General features: G+C 34.0%; 2 protein-coding genes across 2 annotated transcripts in view; both read right to left on the bottom strand.

Annotated features, from left to right (window-relative positions):
• Positions 1–227: 227 nt before the first annotated feature.
• On the bottom strand, positions 228–4,001 carry LOC127130707 (uncharacterized). The gene is made up of 3 exons (XM_051059677.1): positions 2,915–4,001; positions 2,394–2,542; positions 228–660 (listed from the first exon to the last, which is right to left on the bottom strand). Exons 1-3 carry the CDS (start codon positions 3,821–3,823, stop codon positions 411–413), a joined length of 1,308 nt encoding a protein of 435 aa, XP_050915634.1. The 5' UTR covers positions 3,824–4,001; the 3' UTR covers positions 228–410.
• A 4,364-nt stretch (positions 4,002–8,365) lies between these two features.
• Positions 8,366–15,047, bottom strand: part of LOC127130703 (cysteine-rich receptor-like protein kinase 5) — a 7,435-nt gene continuing 753 nt past the window's right edge. The window contains exons 1-7 of the mRNA XM_051059671.1: positions 14,224–15,047; positions 14,014–14,136; positions 13,791–13,912; positions 12,632–12,842; positions 12,278–12,515; positions 12,023–12,176; positions 8,366–8,888 (exon numbers count right to left, since the gene is read on the bottom strand). The exon at positions 14,224–15,047 is cut by the window's right edge and continues 753 nt beyond it. Of these exons, the coding sequence (XP_050915628.1) occupies positions 8,550–8,888; positions 12,023–12,176; positions 12,278–12,515; positions 12,632–12,842; positions 13,791–13,912; positions 14,014–14,136; positions 14,224–15,047 (2,011 nt within the window). The 3' untranslated portion in view covers positions 8,366–8,549. The remainder of the gene's footprint in view (positions 8,889–12,022; positions 12,177–12,277; positions 12,516–12,631; positions 12,843–13,790; positions 13,913–14,013; positions 14,137–14,223) is intronic.

The raw sequence follows: 15,047 nt of genomic DNA, 5'->3' as shown, positions 1-15,047 counted from the left end.
TGCGGTAAAATCACCCATCTCTTTTCATTTTATACATTGCAAGAATGAAGCCGATAAAAAGAGATTGAAACAACAAAATAGATATATTTCACATACATTCTCTTATATTTATTAGTTGAGGTAAAAATGAGGTCTAAAAACATGGAAAGTACTCAGCTTTGATTCATTAAACATCTGATATATCTTGATATATCTTATCTATAAATAGACCAGATAATCTCGTTAAATGAATTAAAAAAATCAAATTTATTTATAATAATTACCGTACAGAGCCGATAAAACCAAATCACATACAACAAGTATAGTGGGATTTCATGCAGTTGGGAAATCCCACATTTTTGCATTAAATCTAAGGTTACCTTGTATATTAAACTTTTCTTTATACTTTAACCGAAAAAACTATGGCAGTCCTAAAGAAATCCTTCGACCCCGCGTCCGGCTCTTACATTCTTATACATAGTAAGAGCTTCTTCCATTACCTGAGCTTGAGCAAGCAATTCTGCTCTTTTCTTTCCAGATGGATGAGTAGAGAGATAGTCTCTAAGCAAAGAATCACCCGTGACTTTTCCTAACTTCTCGTAGACTTTAGGTGCCACGCGCGGATCATAGCCCGCGGATGCGACTAATAGAAGTCCAATGTAATCAGCTTCTATTTCCATCCTGAAAACCCAAAAAACAGAGTAAAAGAAACCAGAAAAACAGAGGACAATAGAGAAAAGCGCAGAAAATGAAGAACAGTATGCTTCAAAAATGAAGGAGAAGCCGGAGAAACGAGGGGGATCAAGTGCCGAAGGAGAAATGCAGAGTTTTGCGCGCAGAAGGATAAACCCAGAGAGAAGACGCATGGAGATGCTCGCAAAGGAGAAAAACAGAGCTCGTGAAGAAGAAAAGGAAGAATATTATATAAATAGATCACACTCCTATGCATTGGAATTAATGCCTCCGGAAATATCGCAGAAACCTTTGTACTCAGACATGTAATCACGTAGAATTTTAAAACAGTTGAGCAAACCAATTAATTACAAACATCCAAGAAATCTATTGTATCTTAATTCATTGTGTGCTTATACACAAGAGAAACAAAAATCCGCTACAACTGTACTACCATTCTACATTATCCATTAGCTGGAACTGTTTTTTTACCACGTTAAAACTGAAATGCAAATGTGCATAGATTCTCTTAAAATTTGGTTTGGGCCTAGAAGAACCCTACAAAACCGGTTTGTAAGACAAGGGTTACCTTCCACATATAAACACTTTTTTCTAGTAATATCTCATCAAATGTGAGTCTTGAAACACCCCCCACGACGAAGACCGGACATCTAGAACATGACCCAAGTGGCCTTGTAGCAAATGGACTGACGTATCTTAGATATTTTTGATACCTTCTTAAAATTTGGATTGGGCGCAACTGAGTCCTACAAAAACAACTATAAGGTGTGATATGTCTCCCAGTTTCAACACTTTTCAAGTCATATCTCATCCAATGTGGGACTTTTAACAAATTACAATTGCTAATTTGTTTATGTTTTTTTACTAATCTTCATCACTTTTAAAATAATATAAATTCTAACTAGGAGTGGCAAAACGGCTCCGGCCCGCCGGCCATGCCCGTGTTGCCCGCATTTTTTCACAAGGCAGGTTAAGGTTTTAGGCCCGCGCCCTCTAATGAGCTCACCCGCCCCATTTTTTCAAGGGCTTCTGCAAGCGCGGGCAATAACACTTTTTTTTTGCAACTTTAAGCCTTTAGGGGTGCAAGGCCCGCATGCCAGCCCCGCCCCACTCTCCCGGGCCAATGTTTTAGGTCTGCAATCTCTAATATGTTTGCCAGGCCTTGTTATTTATGCGAGGTGGGCCTAAATGGGATGGACATGTCTGTTTGCCACCCCAAACTCTAACTATTCATATTATATTAGTGATATACAGTTCAAATTAAATTTCACACATAAGATAAGTATTAGTATTCATGGTACTACCGGAATTGATGAAAAACTATTGGTTGGATTAGGTCTTATGACAGGAATAGAGCAATTCATTTGGAAGGCCATAGAAGGAAGAACCACAGCTACATGACTCAACATATCTAAATATGTTATTAATGACATCTAAACATGTAATTAATGACAAACAGTATGGTAGCATTTGGCGTATGATCAAAACATAACATGACAGCCTAATCCATTCGCTTTATTTCCACCCATTTTAGTAGAGCAAAAAATAATTCATCTAGACCATATTTCATGATTTTTACTTCTCTTAAAAATTAGTGTTTACTCCTATTCTAACCTGTCTAACAAACATAGCCTATGTATCAATGAAATGAATATACTATTATTAAAGAAGAACACATAAATTCAATTGATTATAAAGAGAGCCAACTAAGGAATCATTACCGCCTGGAGAATGGCAACCGTAAAAAAAGCGATGACATTGTGTTGACAATATCAGGTGTGACGAATTGATAAAGTACCAATTGCAGAATAAAAAACCACAGATTCTTCGTCATGCCCTCCGCACTGTGTCTGGCAACAGCATGTCCAACCTAATTATCAAGCTGGAAAGTGTTAGCTTTTGTCTCCTAAAAATACTAAATTGCAACAACAATGCCCCTGTTGAAATAAATAGCTTAATTAAGTGTTTCTATCATAAGCGCTTATCATATAATTGCTTATGTATAAACTATTTTTATAACAAAAAAAAAAAGATAAAATTAAGTAAAAAATTTCATATAAACTATAAGTTATCGATAGCTAACCTAGTGAGGTTATAGAAATAAGCTGAAATTAACTTATAGACATGTCATAAGTTGTTTCTATAAGCTCTCGCAAACAGTCTCACAGGTGTTTCAAAAGTAGATAAGTTCAAATAAATCAAGACAAGCATGCCTTAAGAGTTAAACAGATCAAACGATTACCTCGTGTCCAATAATAGTTGCAATCTCTGCATCACTTCGAAAATGTTCAAGCAAACCCGTAAATACAACTATCTTCCCACCAGGTAAGCAAAAGGCATTAACAACCGGCTCATTCACCACCAAAATCTCCCAATTCAATCCATCTAAATGCGACGTCTGTGCGCCTCGTTCCTGACCTTTTTTCCTACTCTTCTGAACCCAATTGTCATCAAGAACCTCATCCTCTCGGTGCCAATTCCCTTCAACTTTCCCTTCATTATCCGTCAACGCACTAAGCGTCTCCCTCCCATTCTCTTCGCTCAACGTAGTATTCTCCGAAGCATACCCTAAATCACTCCACACATTCTCCTTACTCAACCCTCTCTTCAACGCGTCAACAATATCATTTGCTATCATCCTCACTCTCACACTCTCAGGATGTATTGCAGGCAACAACTTCCCCTTAAAAGATACCTTCATCTTCTCAAACTCACTCTCCCCAAGCTTCCTCTCCATCGCTTTCGACATCAAAATCAAATGAGTTCGCTTCGTGTAAGGAACAGTTTCCATATTCCCAAAATACACAGTGATAAAAACACCTGAACCAACTACAACAGCAATCAAAACATGTCTAGGATTCTGAATCCAACGTTTTGGCCCTCTTTCCCTAAAATGCTGCACATTTCGAGGATCCACATAGTAAAATCTCCTAAAATTCCTATTAACTTCAAAACCCTCTTTACCTAACCTCTTAGAAATTGAAGAAAACGTAGAAAAGCCATTAAAGCTAGCACCTTTAGAACGTGAATTCAAATACCCAGATTGGAAAACTCTCGAACTAGGCTGAAAAATTGAATTTTGAGATGAAACCCTCGAAGCCAAGGTGTGAAAATCATCCACAACAAGCTTTCCTCTTCTGTACCACGCCATGATCGCAAGAACCCAGATACGAAAGAGATGAAAAAATTGAAATTTTGCGGTTTAGATCAGTGAATTGAAGCATGAAAGAAAGTGGTTGAAAATGGAAGGGCGAGGAAGAGTTGAAATTGAAAAATGGAAGAATCCGGATAGAGAATTCAAGAAACACACGTGTCTGAGAAGAACAAATCACTTTTTTTTTTCAAATAATCAAACTTTTTAAAAGATTTAATTAAAATACACAAAAAAAAAAAATTTATACTATCGACATCGGATCGGATCGGATGCTGAAATAAGTTTGACTTTTATTTTAAAATTCTATAAAATAATGCAAACGGAGGATCGTATTAATCCATAGTGTAAAATTTTTTATACGTAATTAATCTCTTTTTTAAATTATATACCAAAATGACAGGATTTTCAATTTATTTACTAAATTGACTATGTATCTCATGCAGGACAAAAAGAGTAATCACAAGAGTTGAAGAATGCATTGAATTGTTAGACACATGTGTCACTGGTGATGATGAAAGCATTTACATATGACATTACAAGTGATACATGTATCATCCAATAAAAACATCCACTATCGTGACTATTTCTTTACTTTATTTTTATTTTTAATAATTATAATTTTAAAATATTAAAAAATAAAATAAAATTAAAACTAATCCATAATATATTAGGTTATAAAATTCAAATACACAATATTATGTTATAAAATTTAATGACATGTTCGATCGAAACGTCTCTTTGTTCCATATCCTGGTGTATTAGTCAGTCTTCACGGTATCCTATGATTTTTCTGAGATGTGTGTTGACCTGAGGAAAAGGTGGTTGACGCGAGGATCCCGGTGTATTTGAAATATTTGCCATCATTTCTCCGAAATAGATGGGGGTTTACCGCCAACGGCACTACCATAATTGAGTTTGATGCCCATGTTATCGTAGTTAGGTCGTTGTGGTTGGGTTATGTATGGACGGTATGGTTGGTTGAATTGGGACATTGAATCGTTTTGGTAACAAGGCAATGGTTCTTGTGGTGTAAGTAAGTCATACAGTGGTTAGATGCTTTGGCGGTGGAATGTTTGGGTGTTCATTGGTAGGGGGTTATGGTGGGATGAGGTGGAATTCTATGAATCATCGGGGCTATAGTAAGATGTGGTGGAGGCATGTGGTTGTTAGTGGTATGGGTCATGCTCTTGGTGTTGTGTTTTGGTGTGTGACATGAATTGGTTGTGGGGTTGGGTGTTTGGTGGTTGGTGTATATGGTATGGTGATGTTGTGAGGTTGGTCGTTGGGTTTGGGTGGATTGACATTGTTCTTGTGTTTGGTAATGGTGTGGGGTTGGTTGTTGGGTGGGGGTTTGTTGTTGGACGTATGATAACGAAGCTCGTTGGCGTGGATCTATCAAATACCTCGGCTCAGACACAAATTGTATCGTAGTAATTGACCTAAACCAATTCATATAATGTTGAGTTGGTATAGCACCTTGTATGAGATATTTGTTTAGGATGTGCTAACGTTGATTCTTCCAATGACGACACATCTCTTCAGCAAAATCTCTCCAATCGAAATAACCCCATTGGGCATCAACTCTTTGTTGATATCAGTCACTCAAACACGTCGGATGGTCTGGAATTTGTTGTTGCATGTCGAACTGCGGTTTCACACGGCCACTATGGTACCTCTCCACAGTAGTTCACCTGATGATTGGTGTTTTTGCTGTCCAAACTTCAACATTATCAGGGTTAACCTCATGGTCGAGACCCAGATACGGCCTCCAGATAAACTGTATAAGAAAAAACATGATTAGAAGATTTGTAAATTGTTAATTTTTTAAACCAAACTTAGAGTTGTTTAGTTGTAATACTCATTTGTTTCAATGTGGTCTAAAAGATTGCGATAGACTACTATAGCATGTTTGGGACACCTATTGTTGTTCATCTCCAGAACTGACCACCTAAAACGAAAAAATTGAAAATATATTAGTTATAGTTAGTTGTAGTATAAAGCCTAACAAATTCAAAGATTTAAGATAAACTTACTTTATTGTGAAGGGGAATGTGAATGGCTTCTAGTTGACCGGGGCGAATGATAACATTCTCAACCAACCTCATTCTTGTAGCAAAAAGGCGCAAGAGTAAAATGTACAAGTATTCTTTTTTGCATTTTACACAACAAACTATATAGATGGGACAAAACAGTTGAACCTAACATATATGTGCCTACTTTATTTATGCTTCGTAACAACAATAAATACATAATGTTTACCGTATTATCAATACTTTCAAGAAATAAAAAATTACCAAATAGAATCATAATATAACACTGAGCTTTAATTATCTTTTCATACTCAGTCGATTCTTCTCTTAATGTTATACTTGAAGAGTATTGTTTAAGATATTTTAAATTAATACCTTGACCCCTAGGTTGACCCGAAGTTTATCCCGTAGTTGTGTCTTCACACAAAGGGGCAACCAACAATTCTTTATATTGGTTAAATCTACCATTAACAACTTTACCATCGATAGGTAGACCCAACAACATGTACACATCCTCTAGTGTGACGGTACATTCACCGAATGGAAGGTGAAATATATGGGTCTCGGATCTCCATCTTTCTACCAAGGCAAAGGATAAATTTGTAATCAACAGAGTATGAGACTATGTTGAGTACATTACCAAAACCGCTTGCTCGTAAGTATGACTCTATCAAGGGGTTGTGTGGTACATATTCATGTACACGACATCGAAATCTCTTTGGGCCCTAACAAAAGATAATTAAGGAAATAAGTAAGAAAAAGTAATAAATTATAGTATTAAGGAAATTAAATAAGATGTAGTATTAGGAAATAATGACTTACAAACTATGCAATATTGTCGATAGTTCCTCGATGTTCATCACTTATGGTTAGCAGAGACATTTTTTTGAATGCTTTTGAGCATCTGTTGTAGGAAAAATGGGTAGGTTGAGTGTATGTTGCAGACAAGATGGATAGATTGAGTGTGTTTTATGGAAATATGGAGAAACACAACAATATTTATAGATGGGAGATATCATTCATGTGATGCTTTTTTGCATGTGTGTCCAATGCATGCACCATTAGGCATGACACATAGGTTGTTTTTTTAAAGCATGCACCGGTCAAAATGGCATCTTCTAGGGCAGAGAAACATGGAAGGGAATTTTGGCAGAAAATCATGCAGAAAATCATGGCAGGGAATCGTGGCAGAGATTCCTTGTAGGCTGTGTTATAGGGTCATGCATGCAAGATTTATGGTAGTCTGAACAATAGGCTCATGCATACAAATATGCAAGCCAATGCAAATGGTGCATAAGTTAAAACAAAATGGCATGCACCATACCCCATGGCGCATACGTTGCTTTTTGAAAAACCAACTTCATCCATATTTAAGTGCATGTTGATACAACTAAGAAACATCTCACACTCTATTGTCACAACAAGTATGCTAAAATACATTGCATTTTACATAAATAGCTCCATCACCACAATACATGATCAATGCTCACATCAACGGTGAGATATTTGAATGTGAGTTATCCGATTTTAATTTTCATAATACAAAAGTTACTCGGTTTATAATAAATAGACGATCAAATTTTTCACTACCGCAAAGACATCAGATTGACAAATGCAAATGCAGTAAGATGGATCGACATTATTCTATTGGAGAAGTGGACTAGGGTATACGACAACGGTCAGTGATGGGGCCACATGACAAAAAATCTCGTGGAATCATTGAACTTTGTCTTCAAAGGCATCTGAAACCTACCAATAACTTCTTTTCTCATAGCAACCTATTTTAGGCTAGGGGAATTGTTTGAGATCAGATGTTCAAAATGGAGTTCAGTGTTACAATTGGGGTAGTTATTCAGTGATGCTTCAATGAAATTCATTAAAGAGGAAGCTGCCAAAGCTAATACACATGGGGGTCACAGTGTTTGACCGTACTAAAGGTTGGTTCAGTGTTGTTGGGTCAATGGATCATAATGAAAGGAGGCCGAGGAAATACTATCGAGTGGAACTAGATAGAGGTTGGTGCGATTGCAAAAAGTTCCAAGCCTTTCGTATGCCTTGCTCCTATGTCATATCGACATGTTCAAAGGCTCGACAAGGAAGACCTTTTGAGGTTATATAAGGGTTGACAAGCCTTTTCAAATCCCTTAGGAGTGAATGATTCATGTTTTGATTCAAACCCCTTGGGAGGGAGAGGGGGAGTGATTTCCCCTGTCCCTAGTTTTCATTTACTCTCTCTCTCTCTCATATATATATATATATATATATATATATATATATATATTCTAGTTGGCTAGTGAATTTTCATACACTTAATTAATAGATTGATTTAGTATTGGTTGCAATTATTCTTTGTCACATACATCATACTTCTTGGTGTATTTGAATTCTACAGCAAGAACTCTTATATATATTTTTTTAATTTGTATAAATATTAAACTATTTCACAATACAAAAGATATAATTCACATTGAAGCTAATTTATAACCGCACCCACAATATAAACCCATGATTATAATAAAATATATCTAAACAACATAGAGGGATAATGCTAAAAATATTCTTTACAAAATTGTTTATATCAAGATTATTATTACAAGTAGTCATTTCCTATTTCCTTTTCAAGTTGACTTAATTTAGACTAGAACACATAACTTGTTGGCAACAATAATAAAATTGGCATAAAATTTAATTGGCTATCGAGGAAGAAAAATACTTGCAGACATTTCATTTGTAGACAAAAGAGAAGAAGTATAGGCATTAGCAGATTGAGTAGAACTTGATTCTTGTATAAGAGCTTTTGAATAAGTTTTACTACGCAAGAAAAACGCAGGTTCATGTGGTGCTGGTAATTCAATTGAATAACTGCTAAGATAAGAGACAATTGTCACCATTGAAGGTCTTGCATCTGGGTCATGTTGAACACATAATAGACCAATCTGAATACACTTGATGACTTCACTTTTAGAATAATCTCCTTTAATATTTGGGTCCAATATGCTTAAAGGTGTTTCATCCATCCATTGTCTCCACACCTTAAATATGTCTCAAATGAAATTTCAAAATAATTAAGTATAGACAAACATATTTTATAAAATTGACTGTTTGAATAATCTAAAATCCTTTTGATAATCAAAGCATTGAAGACATAAATTTTAATGACTTAAAAATATATTACATGAATTTAAATTAGTATTATATATATATATATTATATAATATATATATATATATATATATATATATTATATATATATATATATAATATATATATATATATATATATATATATATATATATATATATATATATAATATATATATATATATATATATATATATATATATATATATTATATCTATATATATATATATATATATTATATAGATAAATATATATATATATATATATATATATCTATATATATATATATTATATATATATATATATATATATATATATATATATATATATATAAAATTGGTATAATATCTATTTGGACTTTACTGTCTGATATTTCACTTACTTAATGTTACTAGATCCCTCATATTCCATGCCAAATTACCTAAGTATTTTTGGTCTTTTTTCCTTTGTCATGCAACTTATTTGATCAATAGATTATGTAGTCCTACCATCAAAAACAACACTCCATCACTCCATATAGGCTTCTTTTCAAAGAACCCACATCCTTCACACGCCTCAAAACCTTTGGATGCTTTGCTTATGCTTCTACTATCACAAGACATAGGGACAAACTAGATCCTAGAGCCATAAAATGCTTATTTCTAGGTTTTCCCATGGGTATTGAAGGTTATCTCCTTTTTTATCTCAATACTAGATCCATTTTTACCTCCAGAAATTGTGTTTTCTATGAAAACACATTTCCCTACACACCTCATCCCACCATTAACAAGACTTTTTCACATACCCTTGATTATGACCAATCAACCATTCCATTCCTTTTTTATCACCTTACTTCCATAGACCATCCCATTAACTCTAACCACATACCTGACAACCTTACTCCTTATCTTCCTCCTCAAGATTCCCGTAATTCTCCCACCAGCCCTCAAAATTCCCCACTTGCCAATGAGCTAATTCAACATACTCATCACACATCTACTTCTGATCCTGACACTTCTCCTGATATCACTACTATTAGGAAGTCTACTAGAACAAAATTTGCACCTGCATATTTGAATGATTTTGTCTGCAATGCATATCACACACTTATTCCTTATGATATTTCAAAATACATTTCATATTATCATACTTCCCCTACACAATTCTTTCATATCTACCATTACCACTGCACATGATCCTGCTGCTTATAAGCAAGCTAGTCATCATCCTCATTGCATCAAGGCTATGAATGCTAAAATCTAGGCTTTAACAGACAAACACACTTGGAATTTCACCACTTTACCACCAGGTAAGAGAGCTATAGGTTGCAAATGGGTCTATAAGATCAAATTCAATTCTGATGGCACGATTGAAAGACAGAAAGTGAGGTTAATTGCTCAAGGCTTCAACCAAATTCAAGGTATTTATTTTTTTGATACATTTTCTCCTATTGCAAAGCTCACAACTGTAAGATTACTTATTACCCTTGCCTTCTCTTTAAACTTATATCTTCATCAACTTGATGTGCACAATGCTTTTCTTCATGGAGATTCAGATGAGGAAGTGTACATGTATTTAACTAAAGGCATTACACCTTCTTACCCAAATCAAGTTTGCAAACTTGTAAAATCTATTTATGGATTGAAATAATAAAGTAGATAATGGTTTGAAAAATTATCCAATGTTTTACTCACCAATAACTTCAAACAATCTTTTTATCACTCCATTTTTATACATCAATCTAAAGAGCACTTTATTGTATTGCTGATATATGTTGATGACCTTATAATTGCAGGTAATAATCTGGACATTATCAACAAACAAAGCATACACAACAACATCATTTTCACATCAAGGATCTTGGTACATTGAAGTATTTCTTAGGCTTGGAAGTGGCAAGAGGTAACTCGGGAATTAATATTTGTCAACGAAAATACACACTTGATCTGCTTTCAGTTGTTGAATTACTAGGTTGTAAACCTGCCACAACTCCCATGGCTCGATACACCAGGTTAAAGACAATTGATGGCATTCCTCTACAAGATCCTACTAAGTACAAAAGGCTTGTTGGACAACTTATTTGCTTACTTAACACTAGGCCTGACATCTCATATTCAGTTCAACAACTCAGTCAACATATGAGTCATCCCACTGGTCTTCACTACAACGCGGCTCTTAGGGTGCTATTATATCTCAAGTCTTCCCCAGACCAAGGTTTATTCTTTCCAAGTAGTTCTTGTCTATAACTTAAAGCATTCTCAAATTCAGATTGGGCAACTTGTCCGAAAACATGCAAATCCATCACAAATTTATGCATTTATCTAGGAGATTCACTTATTTCTTGGAAATCTAAAGAGTAACCAACTGTGTCTCGTAGCTTTACTAAAGCAGTATACAGATCCATGACATCCACAGTTTGTGAAATGCAATGATTAACCAACCTTCTCAAAGAACTCCACATCTATTTCAAGCAACTGACCCTTATGTATTGTGACAATGCTTCTGCTAGACATATCGCAAGTAATTCATCCTTCTATGAGTCCACAACGCATATTGATTTAGACTGTCATCTGGTGCGTGAAAAGCTTCAGCATGGTCTATTTCATCTCCTTCCTAGCTCGCTTATGTTTTCACAAAGCCTTTAGACTTCAAACCTTTCTTCTCTAACATCACTAAGATTGGTCTTCATTATATTTACCCCCAAGCTTATGGGGTATTAGATAATTAGCTTTTTTTTCTTATTTGGGCTTTACTGTCGCATATCAGGCTTAGTGGTTTTTACTTTTTATGGCCCAATATCTATTTGCATATAGTATAGGTTTTTCCTTTTTGTAACTAAGTCATTTCATAATTCAATAAAGCTTTAGGCACAATGGCCTTTTCATCTATCTATTATCAATCGTAATACATAATCATGTAAAAATTTAATTTAATAGTCAAAATTTGAAAATATGTACCCATCATAATGTTAGAGGGTGTAATATAATTAAATCAGGGTTATTCAATTTCTCTTCTATGGAAAGATAATGTTAATATGTTACACTTACATAATTCAAGAGGCCGTCAACAACTGATTGTGGTGCAGATGAACTTATATTCTTCTTTCCAGCAACAATCTCTAAAATCATGACTCCAAAACTATAAACATCTGATTTTTCAGAAAATTGTCCAAGCATTGCATACTCTGGAGATATATAGCCACTGTAAAATAAATAAACTTTAATGCTAATTTTAACTAAAATGCACATTAACTATAATGAAACTTGAAAAAGAAAACAAATGAGTAAACATTTAAAGCTTACTATGTTCCGACAATTCTCTTGGTACTTCTTTCGTCTTGACTTATTTCAACAATTCGAGCCAAACCAAAATCTGAAATTTTAGGAATCATATTTTCATCTAAAAGAATATTGCTAGGCTTGAGATCCCGGTGTATAACTTTGAGTCGAGAATGTTCGTGCAAATAAAGAATTCCTCGAGCAATTCCTCCTATGATGTTAAAACGTTCAATCCAAGTTAACAACTTTTGCTGTTGAGAATCTACAAAATTATTCATGAAAAATAAAAATTTAGGTCATATATAAAAATGGTACATATTTAAAGTCAAAACCTTACTATTGAAAACTAAAAAGTTTATAAGGTGGAAAGTGTCTAACCAAATAAAAAGTAATCAAGACTTTTATTGGGCACAAACTCATAAATAAGTATTTTCTCATGTTGTTCAAGGCAAAACCCAATAAATGTAACTAGATTTCTATGTTGAAGCTTGGCTATCAATAAAACTTCATTCTTAAACTCCTCTATGCCTTGTTTAGATCTTTCGGAGAGTCTCTTTATAGCTACTTCTCGTCCATCAAAAAGAATACCCTAAAAAATATTTAAATGAAAATTCACTTATTTTAAATATTGCACCAAATCCAAATGTTATCGCACGAGTGTCTATATAACTTTAAATACAAAATTTATTCAAAATTGAACCACAATAACAAAATTTGATACAAAAATATAATAATATATGATATTATATGCATATATTATATTCTATCAATAAAATACACACAATACATTTAATCTATTTTTCAAATATATATATATATATATATATATATATATATATATTATATATATATATATATATATATATTATATATATATTATATATATATATATATATATATTATATATTATATATATATATATAATATATATATATATATATATATTATATGAAGTATCCACAAGAGACGACGGAAACGGGAAATAATGTATTATCCAAATTGCATCATGATCGTCCATGTATCAAATGGATGCAACACACGTCCATCTCTCGAGTAACTCGTCTAAAGCATGAGAACGTATGGAGTGTTTTGTCCGAAATCGACAACGGTTTGAAGAAGAAATAAGAGGGAGTTAATCACATTCTCCCATTCACCCACTCCTAGAAGTAGGTTTTAGTTCTTGGGGATCTAATGCCCTTGATGCATATTGGTTTTACTTCTTCAAAGGGAGTTAAACACTCCTAAATGTATATTGGTTTTATTTGGCGAGGAGGACAATCTCTTTTATGCAAATACCAAATACACAAATTCTTCTCACCTTTATACCGAGAGCTAGCTATAAATCCTATAATAAATTCTAAATTCTCTCACAAATCTTAAACATTAAAGTTTATCACATATTACACTTTTACCAAATATAAAATACATTTTAGAAAACTTTCGTAGTGTCTTCTTTAATGTTTATTTTATAAGTAAAGATAAAAACAAAAATTATCATATAAGTTAATAGAGAAGAAGGCTTTTTGAATTTTCTCACCTTATAAACCTCTCCAAAACCGCCTTTGCCAATGTAATTGTCAATAGAAAAATTGTTCGTTGCTGCTTCAATTACCATCCAATCAAATTGCAATGGTTCTAAAGTGGCACTTTCTTCACCAACTTAACAAAAAAAATTATTTGATTTAGATAAAAAGAAAGCTTATAAGAAATTACAATGATTTTGCCTACCATGATACTAAATAGACACAAAAAATACTTACAATTTTCTCGAAGAATAGTCCTACGACTCTTTCTTCCCCTTCTCTTTAGAAAGTAGTAGCCAATAGAAAAGAGGATCACCAAAATAATGATCGACACAACAATGAAGATAATTGTCCGTTTCTCTGCACAAAACCATTGATATCTATAAATCTCATAATTCCATTATAGCGAACATTGATGATGGAAATATCAACTTTGAAGAAGTTTACCTGTATTTCTTGATAATGGAGAAGGAATCCCAGGTGGCTGATCTTCGTCACCGGCCTCCATGTAAAACTGGAACAATTCAAACCTGAGATTGCAGCTAGGATATATAATTCTTCCCCCAACACTTCCCAAAAATGACCATGGAATTGCTCTACTTATCACATCATTTAAACATGAAATGCATTCCTGATTCGACAAATTTGGCGAACATTGTTCAAGAGTATACAAGGTTTGTTTATCATTCAACTTTAATGAATTTGTCATGTATTTTACATCATTGTTTCCTGTTTTATTTGCAAGTTCAGATAACTGATTCGATAACGTACTCGTGAACAAATTTTGGTCCGGGATGGAGTGATTGGTGATATTTATATCGCGGTACATAGGCCTTGTTTCCATATTATGAGTAACATACTGACTCGAGTAGCGAACCAAGCAGTGACTGTACCAAATTATACCCTCTGGTGATGAAAGACACTTCGAGTATATTTGGTCCGTTGCGTTTATCACACATGCAGCACAGAGGTGGGTTTGAAGGTCGCCTCGACACATGAAGAGGCCGTACACCGTGTCGACCACATTACTTGTATGAAATTTCAAGCCGCGTGCGGCGTTGGATGACAAATCAGTGAGAAGTAATTTGAAGTTTTTGGAAGAGATTGTATTCTGGTTACTTGAGCAATTATAAGAAAGATAAAATGGATCTTGGGAAAATCTATCATCTAGTTTTGAACCATTTGTTTGAGGAGCAAGATCATTAGGTGAAGTAACATCATTAGACCTATAAAAAGGATATAGTTCATACCTAACATTACAGCTAGGATAA

The sequence above is a fragment of the Lathyrus oleraceus genome, chromosome 1, assembly GCF_024323335.1.
Source record: "Lathyrus oleraceus cultivar Zhongwan6 chromosome 1, CAAS_Psat_ZW6_1.0, whole genome shotgun sequence".
Taxonomy (NCBI): Eukaryota; Viridiplantae; Streptophyta; class Magnoliopsida; order Fabales; family Fabaceae; genus Lathyrus; species Lathyrus oleraceus.
The sequence above is the reverse complement of the archived record's forward strand: the minus strand, read 5'-3'. Positions and strand labels throughout refer to the sequence as shown.

What these genes read in the sequence shown, in the direction of transcription:
- LOC127130707 (XM_051059677.1), bottom strand. Translation starts at nt 3,823, where the DNA reads ATGGCGTGGTACAGAAGAGGAAAGCTTGTTGTGGATGATTTTCACACC. An exon ending in CAACTATTATTGGACACGAG is followed by an intron (nt 2,543 to 2,914) that starts GTAATCGTTTGA and finishes CTTGATAATTAG; the next exon opens with GTTGGACATGCTGTTGCCAG. An exon ending in CGGTTGCCATTCTCCAGGCG is followed by an intron (nt 661 to 2,393) that starts GTAATGATTCCT and finishes TTGGGTTTTCAG; the next exon opens with GATGGAAATAGAAGCTGATT.